General features: G+C 44.6%; 1 protein-coding gene across 1 annotated transcript in view; it reads left to right on the top strand.

The window, feature by feature from the left end:
* The window catches only part of LRP1B (LDL receptor related protein 1B), a 1,872,788-nt gene that overhangs the window by 1,731,810 nt on the left and 122,772 nt on the right, over window positions 1-18,206 (top strand). The window contains exon 76 of the mRNA XM_066577770.1: window positions 3,891-4,025. Coding sequence (XP_066433867.1) covers window positions 3,891-4,025 — 135 coding nt within the window. The remainder of the gene's footprint in view (window positions 1-3,890; window positions 4,026-18,206) is intronic.

Genomic DNA, 18,206 nt, shown 5'->3' with positions numbered 1-18,206 from the left:
TCATGTAGGCAGCGCTGGTTTACTGAACACGGCAGTAATCTGATGACAGAATCTATTTTGCCATGCGGCTTGTGGGGGCACTGCTGCTGCGTATGCTGGCACTCGGTAATTTGTGCCAACACATAGGCAATTGGGACTTAAGCTTATTGTAGAACTCTGTATTGATAAGTAATGGCAGGAACCTCCTGGTAGCTCTGCTGCGCATCACTATATAGTAGTTGTTGGAAGTGAAGTGTTAGGGCAGTGCCAGCCTGCCAGCCTTGGGTTAGTTGGCACCCAGAGCAGAATATTCTGGGGCCCCCAGCATAAGAAGAAAAGGTACATATATTGCACTGATAGGCAGTCTGCCTGTATTCTGCTTGTGCAGAAAGTGTCAACGTAGTAGCATACCCACAGCAGAACAGCTCAGGCAATAAATACAGTACCTGGACCAAGCTCCTAAGAAAAACACAGGACCAGAGCCAGCCTCAGTACATAGATACGATACAGGAACCAACCTCATAGCATAGACGCAGCCCCATAAACAAGCTCAGTGCATAAATACAGCCCCATAAATAAGCTCATAACATAGGAACAGCCTCAGAACTGAGCTCCTTGCATAACTAAAGCCTAGGAAGCGAGCTCAGTATATAAGTGCGGACTAAGTTAAGTACATAGAACACCAAATCCAAGCTCCTAGTATAGCTACAGCACCAGAACCAAGCGCATAACATAGATACAACACCAGAACCAAGCCCATAGCATATATACATCACCAGAACCAAGCACATAACATAGATACAACACCAGAACCAAGCCCATAGCATATATACAGCACCAGAACCAAGCCCATAGCATATGTACAGCACCAGAACCAAGCTCATGACTAGGTACAGCACAGAACCAAGCTCATAGCATAGATATAGCACCAGAACCAAGCTCATAACATAAATACATTAGCAGAGCTAAGTGATTGTGTTGGGGGGGGGGGGGGTGTTGATGGGCTGACAGCAGCACCTCAGAAGCTTAGAGGCAGAGAAATGAGAAGGATGATTCATGTCGCTCCACAATAGACTTCATCTGGCTGGGCAGATTTGAAGAGGGCGATCGCCCCCAGCCTAAATTTTCCTGGTTCCACCCTCCGATGTTGGGGCCTGCACCCTTGCAACCACGCAGGTCACACACCACCAGCTCAGCCATGTGTTAGGGAATCTGTGATTGCAGAACAAATCTAGAAGCCCCACCTGGCTTACCTCCCTCCCCTTACAGAGGTAAGCATGAATGTTGCTGCCTGAGCTGACGCAGACATCCCAGAGCTGGAGGCTCATTGCTTTTGTTGTTTTTGAATTACATTATGACCTGAATTTTTGGTCCCCCTTTGCTTGCAGCAGCGACATTACGTCTCCCGGGCTCGGCCATTACTCAGCATGTCACCGGCGTGTATTTCTCTGTAGCTACAAGGGATGTATACTGCAGCTTATGGTTCAGATGGAAATTCACCACATTGAGAGTATTTCATTTTAACGCAAATGAAAAGTTTTCCACGGTGCGCCCCTGCTGCTGTGACATGTATACAGCCGGCTGCGGGGGAATATACAGCCCGCTCTGACATTGTGCCTCCTACTGAATGGCTTACATTTAAAACAGGAAATAGTGTAGCGAGGGTCCAGCTGGAGGATTGTGACAAACGACAGCAGTAAGAAAGCACTTTCTATTTCCTTCACCTGGTAGTAGAGTGCCCGCTGCCGCATGCCTGTCGAACACACTTCATAAATTAAAAAAGATTTCCAAAACGTTCAAAGTTGTAGTTTTTTAATCTAAAATTGCAGGATGAGGAAAGTGCCCATCCCCCGGCTGTAATAAGAATTTATACGTGTTTTTAAAAGCTCCATCTGAGAAGATGAGCTCTACTTCTGCGTCAACTACATTGTATCCAAGTGATATTTGCATGCTGATGGCCATTCCGAGCCATCAGCCTAGCAGGTATATGGGGTAAGGGCTCTTTCACACGGGCGCTGTGCCCGCGCTGGTAGGAGTGCACAGAAAGCGCTTCTGTAGGTAATAATTGTTTACCATGGAAGCGTTCACATGCAGGAATTGTAGCCGCGCTGAATACTTGTATGCCACAAAGATAGGACATGTGAGCGCTGTGCGCGCCTCTAGCTTTGTGGTGCACGCAATGACCTGCCCTATCTGTGCTGCGTGCTTTCCATAGGCTCCTTTGGGAGCTGGAAAGCACGCAGCCGCACCTCGGATCGTGTGAACGGTCTACTTCAAGCGGACTACTTACATTAGCCTGTTCACGCGATCTGTAGAGCAGTGTAGCTGCGAGCTTTGCACACGGCCCCACTGCGGGCGAACAGCGACCCCCGTGAAAAAGCCCGAAAGGGGAAATAAGCCTCCCATCAGACTCCTCTGGCAGCAGCTTATCCCCCACAGGAATAAAAGATCAAGCAGATTGAAATCCAGTACGCTGCGGGTTGGAACAACTACCAAAGTTATATATATATATATATATATTTATTTTTTTTTTTCACTTTTGCGCAATAAAACCTTTTTTGCCTTTTTTTGCAGTCCCATAACTTTATTATTCTTCCATGGACGCATCTCTGTGAGGGCTCAATGTTTTCGTGATGTGCTGTAGTTCATATTTGTAGCTTTTTTGGGGTACATATGGCTTTTTTGATCACTTTTATTTTTTGATGGCGAGAGGAAATAAACAAAGAACATTTTGGGTTAAATTTTTCAGCTTTCCTCCCCTTTTTAATAGTGTTTATCGTGCAGGATAAAAAGTATGTTTAGATTATTGTATTGGTCGTTACCAATGTGACAATACTACACGTGGGTTTTTAATTGTTTTTCCAAACAAATATGGAAAAATGCGCAGAAAGGTGTTTTTTGTTTTTTTTACCAGATTTGTGTTTTGTTTCTTTTTTACACTTTTTTAATGTCCCTGTAGGGGACTTGAACCTACAATCCTACGATCGCATTGATAATACACTGCAGTACTTCAATATCGCTGTTGATAACGATCACATATCATAGCAGACCTGGAGTCCATTATCTGGCTTCCGGTTTCCATGGCAACCCATTGGACCTCCAGGATTCCATGGTGGAGGGATGATGACGTCACAGAGGGAGCGCCCTCCCTCGGTGAACCCTTTACATGATAGCAGCATGTAAGGGCTGTGCTCAGTCACAGACGGCTCCCGCTGCAGATGCCTTAAATGCTTGCCAATATGCGGGGACTGCTTGCTTCCCAGGGCATGCATTTACATTTTGAAGACTCATTTCAATGGGAGTGAAGCCAGCCGGCGCACCTCTGGTACCATCTGCCGTGACTTGTGTCCTGCCCATTGCACTAACCGGGGGCCGGGCGCATTGCTAGGGGTTCCCCACCAGCAGCAGCTCTCCTGAGATTCATTACTAATGACCCATCTTGACGGTAGGTCATCAACAGGTTTTGCCCGTAAAACCCCTTTAATGTCTGCACTCCTTCACCTCTGACCTCTTGGGTAGAGGTACAATCCCAGAAGCTGGCACCCTGCAGGGCACAGCGGCACCATCTTTTATCCGGCAGTCTCCCCATTTTTTGCAAGTATTGTGGTGACCGATAACGCCAAAGCAGGAATCTAGTTGCGTCATCCTTTCTTTTCGCTGTTTCTGCATCTTTCTTCTTGCCTGCGACCCAAATCGCTCCATGCCATGCGGTTGTTTTATTCCAATGCCCTCAGTAGAAGATCTGTTATCTTCCTGTTTGTGTCTTCGTCTTACGTTCAGTGTTTGCGTCTGTAAGAATGACTGATTGAGCTGAACATATAGATTTTTCCTTTAAAGGATGTCAAGAATGACGTTTGTGTTGATTTGTTTATTCTGAGCGAGCGCTCACGCTGAATTTTAATTTCCTGCAGAGCCGAGTTTATACTCCTGCGAATCGGAGGTAAATCCTTGCGGAGACGATGCCTACTGTAATCAAACAAGCACACCTGCTTTTTGTCACTGTAAGACCGGCTTCCAAAGAAACTTAAAGAACAGACAATGTGAAGGTAGGTGCTTCAGATCGCGTGTCAAAGAAACCTCGGCGAGCGGATGGGAGAGACGTGATTTACATCCTAAACGCCGCTGCTTTATTAGAGCCGGGCTGCAGTCTATCTTCAGGGACGAGGTAATTCTCCATGCGTAACCCAGGAAAGAATCCCATCATATAATGAAGTATTGCTGCAGCCACAACGCACGGCTTTACACATGAAAGGAATGAAAGAATCTAATTCTGCAGTGAATTAGCAATGCCAATTAATTAAATGAACATCATTGAAGAGTTTAGACGCCGCCGTGTGTTTCAGGCAACATTGCAGTGTCAATATTAACTAGTGTTCCTTTCTCAAGTACATATATCGGGGGGAGCGTTAATCCCTGGATGATTCCGGAATGTGTACAGGAAAAACAGAGAAGGTATTCATATACTCCTACCCTGCTTACAGCGACTGGCATTATCTCACTGGAGCAGAGGATGAAGGATTTAATCCGCTGTCTAGGAATTGTGGGTAGGGACATTCAATCGGGGCGACAATCTGCAAAGAGCTAATAAGGCCGGTTGTTGTGTTGCAAATTCTGAGGCTTCATTCATAAAGTTGGTAGGAAAGGTAGTTGAATGTTTTGGCTCAGGATTAGGCCTCCTTCACACACTGTTTGTCAGCGTTTTAATGAATAGTCAATCCATCTATTTAAGATCAAGTCAATGTGGTCACAACGCAACCACAAGGTAACTGCAGCATGAAAATGTAACCATCTGGTTGGTGTTGCAGCAGTTTGTTTGTATTATTAACATTGTTGCCATATGATGAGAAAACAAAACTGGGCAGAGAAGGGTGAAACTGAAGGCAAGATGGTGCACAGGTGTAATGTGCCACAGGAAGTCAATGGGGAATAGGTGTTGTTGGCCGGGTACACTGATTGGCCATAGATCATAGCGTTGCAGCCTTGAGATGAAAGGAGGTCAAAGAGAACTGCGACTTTAGAGCAGCTCAGATTAAAGTCAATGTTATTGGTTTCTTAAAAACAGCACGTTATTCTGAACCAGCAAGTGACACGTCTCAAGGTACGCAGACCTCTTCATCAGACAGCTGGATTACACATATGTAGGGATACATGTACAAATAAATTCCTCATGGTCCAGTATACATAAATGCCGTGACCATTAACCACTGCAGTGGGAATGGAGCTGTCTACTTCCTGTAGAAATCCGCTCATGGCACAAGCTCATCAACCCAGTGAACAGCAGATGGGTGAGCTCCCAGGTGGCGCACTACTGGGGAGCTACTATTACTGACCTATCCTGACAATAGGCCATCGGTGCAACTTTCTGATCAGCATCTGACAACTTATTCTGAGAACAGGTGTCCAGAAGGTCCCCACATGATTGGAGCGGCAGGCACGCATGCACATTTCTGCTCCATTAATGTCATTGGTCTGCTGGAGATTGCCAAACACTTGAACTCGGCTATCTCTGGAACCCCCATTGAAATTAATGGATCAGTGGTCTTTTATCCAAGTGGCAAGTATGATCCTCTCTCTTTTTATCCTATGACTCAATTCTCTCTGGGAACCAGTGGAGGTCTCAATGATTAGACCACCACCAGTTGTAAGGCTATCCTCTATGTTGTGCACAGGGGCTAATTTCTATACAGGCACAATCCCTATAAAAGGGAAACTACTTTGAGGTCTATACGCTACTCTTCCCTACCATTCCCCAGTGCTGAAACATGCCGCTGAATGCTTTGATCAGACTACATAGAATGGGAGAACTACTTAGTGCACACCTATGTCGTCTGCCCAGTGCAATCAGCGGCGATGACAATGGGGGTATGATAGGGAAGGTAAGTATAAAACTTACACCCCCGGACTCAGCAGGCCAGCTACTTTAAGCCAATAAGCTTAGCCTATTCCCTTTTAAGTTTAGAGCAGAAGAAGACAACATGAGAACAAAGACCACCCCTTTCAGAAGACCACCTTTTTCTTAAGACCAGATATCCCGTGACAGATCTCCTCTTCATCATATGCTATGCATATTGGCCATCTTCTTTGAGAGGATGGCCCCTCAGCAGACCATTTTTCAATATAATTTTGGTGGGTTGTCTCAACGAGGTTTTACCGGATGAGCATGACCAAGCCTTTTCAGTTATAGGAGATCCAGAGGTTTATAGCAACTATCAATAAGTCAGATGTTAATTGCCGGTAGGCAAAAGAAAAATGGATCTAGTTCCACATAAACATGTATATATCTGGGTATGAAATTGTTTGTTTCAGTTTCATGGCCTTGAAGAACAGGCAGCCAGCGGCCACATAAAGAAGAAAGATGGAGCGGGCGACCTGAGTGATTGTGTGTCTAAGTGGAGTGTCCGCTCAGGTCATTTCCATGGCACAAAGATCTATAGTGTAAATGTCAATTTGACCTGTCCCTTTCAGGGATCAGCCTTATCAAAAGCTTGGAAATTAGTTTTTTGTTTTTTTTTTGTTTTTTTTAACATGCCGCTTAGTCTTTCCAGCAGACATAAAGCTGAACTAACAACCTTAATTAGAAAAGGAGTGAAAGAGTTGAGAAAATGATCTGTGCTCTACAATTACTATGTTGGAACTTCACACGTTACCCCAGCCTAGTTTAGTGCACAGAGGTATACATAAATCCCTCTAAATTGCACTCCAATAGAGACTTCAGGGTAATCTCAGCAGAAAAGAGAAGATCCACTCCTCCCAGATCTAGTCCACTATATATAGATAACTTCCCATGTGGCTATATCTGATGGAGAATAGACCATTGATAACTTAGAAAAAATTTCAAAATTGATTACTTCCAATCCAAAATAAGGAGAGGAAAGATAATCCATCAATTATATGGAATAGTCTTAGGACGTCACTTCTTAAGAAAAATTACGCGGTTCGACGCGTTTCTGCTACAGTTAGAGTAGCGTCATCAGGAACCAAATTCCATATCTGGACGTCAAAAAGTCAGTAAACAACGTCCTTAAACTGCTCGACAAAAATTAGATTGTAGCGGAAGTTGTAAAGGTAAAGGAGAGGTAGACGATGCTAGCATTCAAAGGGTTAAATATCCCCCAGAGATTCCCCCCTAGAAAGCAATAAGAACGAGAGAAGGTAGCAGCACCAGCCTCTGTGGTAGGCTGGCGGCTAATGACCCATAGTGTGTCTCAACAGGGTTTAAGTAGTGGATAACTCCTCCCTTGATTCAGGGGTGTGTCGTCATATAGCCTATTAAAATAGAGTGCCTTGTAGCTCCACCTAATCTGACATCATTCACCTGTCACTTTTTTTTCCTTTTTTTTTCCTTTTTTTTTCTTTCCTATCTCCTATCTTTATTGAATTCACCTGCCACATTTAACTGGTTGTTGTACTGATCCATATTAATGCTGTGGGGTAGCTGGTCAGTTTTGGAAGTATTCCACAGACTGTCCAGGGACTTGTTTATGATGCACCTCCTTGTTGTGATCCTGTTGTAAGCGTGCCGTTGTTATGGGGGCTCGGCTCCGCGTGCAGCGCTACCACGGTCCCATGTGATCAAACGTGGTGACGTAGGACGCTGAAAGGGTGCATAGGGAGAATTGTCATCCCCTCACCGTGCGCGCGCCCACGTGATCAAGCGCGATGGCGTGGAGTGCTAGAAGAATGTACTGGGAGAACTTTGAAAAGTTATAGTTTCCCTGTGAGCGCGATCACGTTTCTTCTCTGACTACAGGACCGAACCTGGTAGGAGAGTAAATCAGAGGGAGGTGTAAATATCAACCCCTTACATCAACATGGCTTATGTTGTACTTATACTCCGATCATAAGACCGGTCCTGTTGGTGAAAATGATGAATGAGCCGTGTCTGTAACCTCCCCTAATGGTCACATGATCATGGCTGAGGATATGACTGGTGGTGTCCTATAATGCTATTGTGTAGTGCCCAAATAGACAGCGCCGAGGTGGATCGTCCACTCAGTGCCCCTATTGGTAATTTGGTACCAGAGTGTCCCCAACGGTACACATAGGTAAGTATATCTTTAATAGTATATGATCATAAGACTTCAAAGTTGGGCAAGCTTGTAGATAAACAGCTATCATATAATGTATTGCCAGCTAGTCCGGGTGCCGACATAGTGAAAGACTATATCCACCCCTGTATGTTTTTAAGTATACAGTTAACAGGGTTGGATTTTTTATTGATATCAACATGATGATGGGCATAGAATCATGTTCCACCATCAAATCTAATATGCATGTGGTCGGAATAAATGTCCAGGGTTTATTAGATACATATAGGCAGATAAAGTCAATTTATGATGTTAACATCTGGTGCAATATTAGGCATACTCTATTAAGGCTGTATTCATATGACGCTTATAGGAGGAGGGTGTATTGATAACACCTCATATCCTCTTAATAAATATCCGAAAAGAGAACAAAGTGGGCTAGATTACTAGAATGTATTGCTCAACTCAGGAAAGAAATATGACAGAGTTTAGTCCCAGTTCATATAAAGCATGCAAAAGAAAGGGTTTCATTCAGGCCCTTTGGTTGTATGCAGTCCATACGATAGGTCCATTGTGACTCCTTTTGAAGGAGCCTCTTGTCAAGGTCACCTCTCCTCCCATAGCTCCTGATGGATTCTACCCCCTGAAATATTAGTAGGTCAGGGTTACCTCCATGGTGTTCTCGCATGTGGTTTGCTACAGGTGTTTTGTCGCCTCGTCGTATATTCCCAAGGTGGCGAAGAATTCGTCGCCTGAATTCTTGCCTCGTCTTCCCTATATAGTTCTTCTTACAGGGGCATGTTGCCATATACACTAAATGGGAAGAGCGACAGTTGAAAAACTCTCTTAGCGTGTACATCTTACCAGTATAGGCACTCTTGATAGTGTCTCCCTTAAGGATATTTCGACACGCTAAGCAGTCAGAACACGGGAAAGTACCCATGGGTCTCGATATAGTCAGCCAGTTACCAGATTGTGGTGTCTTCAAGTGGCTCTTGACTACTCTATCCTTGATGTTACGACCCCGTCTGAAGGTTAGGAGCGGATTTGGAGGTAATATAGTTTTAAGGTCCGGGTCTTCTTGGAGAATCCCCCAATATTTGGAAAGGATGTTGCGCATATAGGGAACTCCATTGTCAAAAGTGGATATGATACGTAATTGACTATCTGGGTTCTTAATTTTAGGGACTAGCAGTTCTGGTCTGCTTTGTTGTTTAGAGAAATGATATGCTTTCTCTATGGATTTAGTGGGATAACCTCTGTCTGAGAATCTGTTTTTCAACTCCGTGCTTTTATCTTCAAAGTCCTTAGAATCTGAGCAGTTTCTCCTAAGGGCTCAGTCAGACGGGCGTTTTTTCGCGCGATTTGCAGAAATCGCGTGACCGGTGCGCGCAAGTCGCCCGCAAATCGCCCGAAAATCTGCTCCTAGCCGCGTTTCATTAGAAACGGGCCGGAGCTGTCCAGCGCAGTGCATTCAATGGAGACGGCAATACAGCCATCTCCATTGAAAGCAATGCGCTGCGGGCGAGCCCGGGATGAATTGTCGGTAAGGGCTTAAATATATAAGCCCTTACCTGCAATTCATCCTAAAATGTGTTAAAATAAAAAGCAATTGTATACTCACCTTCTGCCGGCAGCCGAAGCTCCGCGCGGCCGTCCTGCAGTGGGTGTGAAGGGGGTGTGAGTCAGACCTGCCCCCTGAGCCAATCAGAGGCATGCCTCACTCACACCCATTCATGAATTCATGAATGGATGTGAGTCAGACCTGCCCCTAAGGCAGCAGTCACTCACCCATTCATGAATTCATGAATGGGTGTGTGAGTGTTTTCAGCCTCTGATTGGTCAGGGCTGTGACCAATCAGAGGCAGATCATTCAGCAGGCGGGGATTTTAAAGCCCCGCCGGCTGAATAGTGCCGAGAAGCAGTTCAGGAGAACTGACAGCGGCCGTGGCTGGACTCCGGCTGCAGCAGAAAGGTGAGTATACAATTTTTTTTTTTTATTTTAACACATTTTAGGATGAATTGCAGGAAAGGGCTTATATATTTAACCCCTTCCCGACAATTCACCCCGCGCACGCCGGCAGCCCATTGCTTTCAATGGAGCGGCTGTATTGCCGCTCCATTGAATTCAATGGGCAAACATCGTTCTTCTCTGCCACAGCTGTTACAGCTGTGGCAGAGAAGAATGATTTGTCTTCTATATGTTCTCAATGGGGTCGGCGCTGCTGCCGCCGACCCCATTGAGCGCATATACAGAAGAGAACAGGAATCGCAGATCGCAGATAGGTGCGATCTGCGATTTTTTTGTTCTATAATTTATCGGACGAGCGCATAAAAAGCGCTCATGTGTCCAATACCATTGCAAAGCAATGGTTTTAAAAAATCGCCGGACGCATGCGCATGCGCAAATCGCGGCTAAAAACGCCCGTCTGACTAAGGCCTAAGGCGCAAAAACTGCCCTTTAGGTATCCCATTTTTCAGGGAATAGGAGTGGGCACTATCCCAGGCAAGCAGGCTATTGGAAGCGGTTGGTTTCCTGAAGAGAGAGGATTGTAGGTAGCCATCGTTAGTTTTGCTGATACAAACATCCAAGAAAGAAATAGAGTTCTCTTGGATCTCCATGGTAAGTTTGAGGTTGATTGAGTTGTCATTCAAAACATCAACAAACTCCATGAATGACACCTTGGTTCCAGTGTATAGGATCAGGATGTCATCAATAAATCTCAACCAAAGTGGGATGTTATCTGTCCACTTGGTGTGCTCTTCTGTGAAGACCATCTGTGTCTCCCACCAGCCCAGGAACAGATTTGCGTACGAAGGGGCACAGGGACTCCCCATCGCGGTGCCTCTGAGCTGGTGGAACAGATGGCCTTCGAACAGGAAGTAATTTTTAGTGAGCACGAAGATCAGGAGATTTTCAACGAACTGGTTGTGATGTATGTATGCCGTTCCTCTCTGCTTCAGGAAGTGTCCAACCGCTTTAATCCCTATATCATGGGGGATAGAACTATACAATCCTTCTACATCTAAACTTGCCAATAGGGTACCGGGTTCAACATGAATTCCATCTATCAACCGTAATACGTCCGTAGTGTCACGGACGTATGATGGAAGCGCCGTGACAAATGGACGCAATATACGGTCTATGTAGATTCCTGCATTCTGTGTGAGATTTTCTACCCCAGAAACTATGGGTCTGCCCTTTAGGGGGTCCAGGCCCTTATGGACCTTGGGCAGACTGTAAAAGGTGGAGATCCTGGGATGAGCTGGCAGGAGAAAATCATGTTCAGAGGAATTAATACAACCCCAAGCCTTGGCCTGTTGCAAGATTTTTCTGAGATCAGTTAGAAATGTATCGGTTGGATCCGATGTTAATTTACGGTAAGTATCCCGGTCTTCCAGAATTCGTTTGCACATTGTGATATATTGGGATCTGTCTAAAGCAACGATGTTACCCCCTTTGTCTGATGGTTTGATTATGAGGGTTTCATTTTTTTCAATTAGTTCTAGAGCTCTTAATTCATCAGGTGTAAGATTGTTTTTGATTCTCTGTGGAACTTCAATGTCCCTTATCTCATTGAAGACAATTTTCTCAAAAATGTCAATGTGCGTGGAGGTGTTAGCTGGTGGATTTTTTGAGCTCTTATTTTTAAGCTCGGTGAACGGGCCATCCCCTTCTTTTCTAGTATTTTCTCTCTCAAGGGCTTCAAGAGCTTCCAGACCAGGTAAGTCATCAGAGTCCAAACCCAATTCTTTCAATTTTCCCCTATTTTGCACGGCGAAAAACTTCTTCCATCTAATTTTGCGAAGAAATAACGCAATGTCCTTCGTCCAGGCAAATCTGTCAAATCTGCATGCTGGGACGAAGGACAAACCTCTCTCAAGGACGGAGATTTGATTCTTTGTTAAAGGGGTGGTCTCGTGAAACCAAGTGGGGTTATACACTTCCGTATGGCCATATTAATGCACTTTGTAATGTACATCGTGCATTAAATATGAGCCATACAGAAGTTATTCCACTTACCTGCTCCGTTGCTAGCGTCCCCGTCTCCATGGTTCCGTCTAAATTCGCTGGCAGCTTGCTTTTTTAGACGCGCTTGCGCAGTCCGGTCTTCTGCTCAGCGCGAGCTGCTTCAGTGTGTTAGACGCTACAGCTCTTCTGCGCATGCGCAGACGAGCTGTAACCTCTCGGGAGCGCGCTGGAGCGGCCATTCTGTACCTTCCTCTGTTACAGAAAGGTGCAGAAAGTTCAGCAGCCCAGCCGAGCGGAGACGAGAAGCCCAGCCGAGAAGCCGCCCATGTAAGTCGCCTGCCCCCGGAGCCCACCGCCTGCCCCCGGAGCCCACCGCCTGCCCCCGGAGCCCATCGCCTGCCCCCCAGAGCCCACCGCCTGCCCCCCAGAGCCCACCGCCTGCCCCCCGAGCTCACCGCCTGTCCCCCGAGCTCACCGCCTGTCCCCCGAGCTCACCGCCTGTCCCCCGGAGCCCACCGCCTGCCCCCGGAGCCCACCGCCTGCCCCCGGAGCCCGCCGTGCCCCCGATGCTGCCCCCGATGCTGCCCGAGCCTCACGCCGCCGTGCCCCCGATGCTGCCCGAGCCTCACGCCGCCGTGCCCCCGATGCTGCCCGAGCCTCCCGCCGCCGTGCCCCCGATGCTGCTCCCGATGCTGCCCGAGCCTCCCGCCGCCGTGCCCCCGATGCTGCTCCCGATGCTGCCCGAGCCTCCCGCCGCCATGCCCCCGATGCTGCTCCCGATGCTGCCCGAGCCTCCCGCCGCCGGGACACACAGACAGACAGACATATATATAGACAGACAGACAGACACACACACATATATATACACACACACACACACATATATATATATAATATATACACACACATATATATATATATGTGTGTGTGTGTGTGTGTGTGTGTATATATATATATATATATATATATATATATATATATATACACACACACACATATATACAAACACGTGTGGATATTTATATATATATATATAATGTGTGTGTGTATATATACACTCACGAATACGCGTATGCGTATACTCGTACACACGTATACTATATATATATATCTCTCTATATATCTATATAGAGATATATATATAAAAGATGTGTACACGCATATATACACACGCACATTATATATATATATATATATATACACACACATACACATATATACACACGCATATAAAAAAAACACGTGTGTGTATGTGTGTGTATGTGTATCTATCAATCTATCTATCTATCTATCTATGTGTGTGTGTATATACACTCACGAATACGCGTATGCGTATACTCATACACACGTATACTATATATATCTATCTATATATATATACATATATATATAAAATGTGTACACGCATATATACACACACATATATATTTAGGTGAAAAAACTATTTCATCTAAAACAGTGGAAAGTGAATTGCAGGGAGGCATTACAGTACCTTCTGCTGAGAATTCAGCACTGGACAGCTCCCTGCTATTACGAAGCCTGGGTTACTTGTGCAGGGGGAAAGGATCAGCACTGGACAGCTCCCTGCTAATACGAAGCGTGACCGGCGTCTCGGGAGCGAGCACGTCGGGCTGAAGCAAGCGCAGGGAGAAGAAGCGGCGGCCATCTTTGGGAAACTTTTTATAAGTTCATGAAACGCCAGAACTGTAAGTAGGAACCGGCTTTAAAAGCCATTTACATTGGTACTTAGTAATGTATGCTGAAGAAGGGGGACTGGGCAAAAAAAATATTTCACTGCTGCCTCGAGACATCTCCTTTAAAGTCTGTGATGATAAGTTTATAACCCTCAACTTATCCCCTGCTGCATCAGTTTCCCCATTAAGGTGGACACTGGATGTAGCGATATTCATAGACGTGGAAGTGGAATCGGGGGTCGAAGTGCTTATCGCATAACTTGGTGATGCTATGGTCTCAGGGATAACAGGCAGAGAAAGGACGGAGTAATGACCTATTGGTCTGTTTAGGTCATCAAGCGGCGAAGATGATACTGTTTCATTCAAAGCAGCGGAGTTATGTTGGTGTCTCTTCTCTCTCGCATGAAGTACTGGCCTATAGGTTGGCCTAGAATGCCTGTGTTCCGTGATTGTGATCTGCCTCTCCCTCGAGACCGACCCCTTGGTTTTCCCCTGCCTACTCCTAAAAAATATTTCTTAGTGGATTCCGCATGGTTACCTTCCCCTTCCGACATTTCTGCCTCGGATGAGCTAATTTCGTTACCTGACCTAGCTTCCAAGTTTCTATACACCTTGTTGTCCTTAAAGTCCTGTAAGTCACGCATAAAGTATCTATGCTTTCTTTCTTTTATATACAGAACATATTTGTCAATGCTATCTTGGAGTGCTTTTTCTTTAGATGTAAACTCAGGGTCGGATGAGAAAGCTTTCGCTTTGTCTATAGCTTCATTCAATACTTTTGAATTCCTCTCTAGGTTTACTTTTTCTTCGTCCAGAAGAAGTCTAATAAGCCTGAGAGAGGATTCTGTATTCTCCTTTTTCCATCTAGTCATGAAGTCTATAGTGCGGCATTTAGGAGGAGGTAGAAGTGGGGAGCGTAGTCCACGGAGGACAATTTGATGTTCAAGATATTTAGTCAACCCCTGGACCTCCCACCAATTGCGTGTGTATTCTTTGTACACTATGTTCAGATGTCTAAAACACGTCCTGATGTTGGTATAGGAATGTTGAGGGTTAAACTCTTTGTCAGAGAATACTGAGTTGGCGTCACCTAGCCAATTGGTAAGATCTCTTCCGGTTGAAAGAAAGCCTGCCATATTTTCAATAGTTTAGAACAAGAAATCACTGGAGCAGGAGGAACACCAAATGGTCAAACTGAATTTGTCACTGTAGGGTTCAGAACTAAAATATAACTTTTATTAAATCTTTATAAAAAAAGAACTTGATGAACAAGTCTCAAATAGGACACACATATAGCTAAAAGAGAGTACTCCTTAAACAAAATTCCCAGAGATGACGGAATGGCCGTATTTCGGGATAGAGAATTTAAAGCTATACAGCTTTAAAAGGAGTAGACCATAGAAGGTTCAAAACAATCAGTGATTTGCTACAGAATTATGTAGTGTAGCTATAACCTTTTACTCAAAGGGTCAAACTAGCTAGTACGTTCAGAAGTTTCTCAGAACACCAACAACCTGGAGAAGTCTCCGTAGCCCTCTAAACGAGGGGTTAACTCGGTGATTGGGTTCAGAATTTTTGGAACTTCACACGTTACCCCAGCCTAGTTTAGTGCACAGAGGTATACATAAATCCCTCTAAATTGCACTCCAATAGAGACTTCAGGGTAATCTCAGCAGAAAAGAGAAGATCCACTCCTCCCAGATCTAGTCCACTATATATAGATAACTTCCCATGTGGCTATATCTGATGGAGAATAGACCATTGATAACTTAGAAAAAATTTCAAAATTGATTACTTCCAATCCAAAATAAGGAGAGGAAAGATAATCCATCAATTATATGGAATAGTCTTAGGACGTCACTTCTTAAGAAAAATTACACGGTTCGACGCGTTTCTGCTACAGTTAGAGTAGCGTCATCAGGAACCAAATTCCATATCTGGACGTCAAAAAGTCAGTATTAATAAGTAATTAATAAGTAATAATAAGTCAGTCAAATAGGGCACTACACAATAGCATTATAGGACACCACCAGTCATATCCTCGGCCATGATCATGTGACCATTAGGGGAGGTTACAGACACGGCTCATTCATCATTTTCACCAACAGGACCGGTCTTATGATCGGAGTATAAGTACAACATAAGCCATGTTGATGTAAGGGGTTGATATTTACACCTCCCTCTGATTTACTCTCCTACCAGGTTCGGTCCTGTAGTCAGAGAAGAAACGTGATCGCGCGCACAGGGAAACTATAACTTTTCAAAGTTCTCCCAGTACATTCTTCTAGCACTCCACGTCATCGCGCTTGATCACGTGGGCGCGCGCACGGCGGTGAGGGGATGACAATTCTCCCTATGCACCCTTTCAGCGTCCTACGTCACCACGTTTGATCACATGGGACCGTGGTAGCGCTGCACGCAGAGCCGAGCCCCCATAACAACGGCACGCTTACAACAGGATCACAACAAGGAGGTGCATCATAAACAAGTCCCTGGACAGTCTGTGGAATACTTCCAAAACTGACCAGCTACCCCACAGCATTAATATGGATCAGTACAACAACCAGTTAAATGTGACAGGTGAATTCAATAAAGATAGGAGATAGGAAAGAAAAAAAAAAAAAAAAGGAAAAAAAAGTGACAGGTGAATGATGTCAGATTAGGTGGAGCTACAAGGCACTCTATTTTAATAGGCTATATGACGACACACCCCTGAATCAAGGGAGGAGTTATCCACTACTTAAACCCTGTTGAGACACACTATGGGTCATTAGCCGCCAGCCTACCACAGAGGCTGGTGCTGCTACCTTCTCTCGTTCTTATTGCTTTCTAGGGGGGAATCTCTGGGGGATATTTAACCCTTTGAATGCTAGCATCGTCTACCTCTCCTTTACCTTTACAACTTCCGCTACAATCTAATTTTTGTCGAGCAGTTTAAGGACGTTGTTTACTGACTTTTTGACTTCCAGATATGGAATTTGGTTCCTGATGACGCTACTCTAACTGTAGCAGAAACGCGTCGAACCGCGTAATTTTTCTTAAGAAGTGACGTCCTAAGACTATTCCATATAATTGATGGATTATCTTTCCTCTCCTTATTTTGGATTGGAAGTAATCAATTTTGAAATTTTTTCTAAGTTATCAATGGTCTATTCTCCATCAGATATAGCCACATGGGAAGTTATCTATATATAGTGGACTAGATCTGGGAGGAGTGGATCTTCTCTTTTCTGCTGAGATTACCCTGAAGTCTCTATTGGAGTGTAATTTAGAGGGATTTATGTATACCTCTGTGCACTAAACTAGGCTGGGGTAATGTGTGAAGTTCCAAAAATTCTGAACCCAATCACCGAGTTAACCCCTCGTTTAGAGGGCTACGGAGACTTCTCGAGGTTGTTGGTGTTCTGAGAAACTTCTGAACGTACTAGCTAGTTTGACCCTTTGAGTAAAAGGTTATAGCTACACTACATAATTCTGTAGCAAATCACTGATTGTTTTGAACCTTCTATGGTCTACTCCTTTTAAAGCTGTATAGCTTTAAATTATCTATCCCGAAATACGGCCATTCCGTCATCTCTGGGAATTTTGTTTAAGGAGTACTCTCTTTTAGCTATATGTGTGTCCTATTTGAGACTTGTTCATCAAGTTCTTTTTTATAAAGATTTAATAAAAGTTATATTTTAGTTCTGAACCCTACAGTGACAAATTCAGTTTGACCATCTGGTGTTCCTCCTGCTCCAGTGATTTCTTGTTCTAAACTATTGAAAATATGGCAGGCTTTCTTTCAACCGGAAGAGATCTTACCAATTGGCTAGCTGACGCCAACTCAGTATTCTCTGACGTGAAAGAGTTTAACCCTCAACATTCCTATACCAACATCAGGACGTGTTTTAGACATCTGAACATAGTGTACAAAGAATACACATGCAATTGGTGGGAGGTCCAGGGGTTGACTAAATATCTTGAACATCAAATTGTCCCCCGTGGACTACGCTCCCCACTTCTACCTCCTCCTAAATGCCGCACTATAGACTTCATGACTAGATGGGAAAAGGAGAATACAGAATCCTCTCTCAGGCTTATTAGACTTCTTCTGGACGAAGAAAAAGTAAACCTAGAGAGGAATTCAAAAGTATTGAATGAAGCTATAGACAAAGCGAAAGCTTTCTCATCCGACCCTGAGTTTACATCTAAAGAAAAAGCACTCCAAGATAGCATTGACAAATATGTTCTGTATATAGAAGAAAGAAAGCATAGATACTTTATGCGTGACTTACAGGACTTTAAGGACAACAAGGTGTATAGAAACTTGGAAGCTAGGTCAGGTAACGAAATTAGCTCATCCGAGGCAGAAATGTCGGAAGGGGAAGGTAACCATGCGGAATCCACTAAGAAATATTTTTTAGGAGTAGGCAGGGGAAAACCAAGGGGTCGGTCTCGAGGGAGAGGCAGATCACAATCACGGAACACAGGCATTCTAGGCCAACCTATAGGCCAGTACTTCATGCGAGAGAGAAGAGACACCAACATAAC

The sequence above is a fragment of the Eleutherodactylus coqui genome, chromosome 8 (genome assembly GCF_035609145.1).
Source record: "Eleutherodactylus coqui strain aEleCoq1 chromosome 8, aEleCoq1.hap1, whole genome shotgun sequence".
Classification (NCBI taxonomy): Eukaryota; Metazoa; Chordata; class Amphibia; order Anura; family Eleutherodactylidae; genus Eleutherodactylus; species Eleutherodactylus coqui.
The sequence above is the reverse complement of the archived record's forward strand: the minus strand, read 5'-3'. Positions and strand labels throughout refer to the sequence as shown.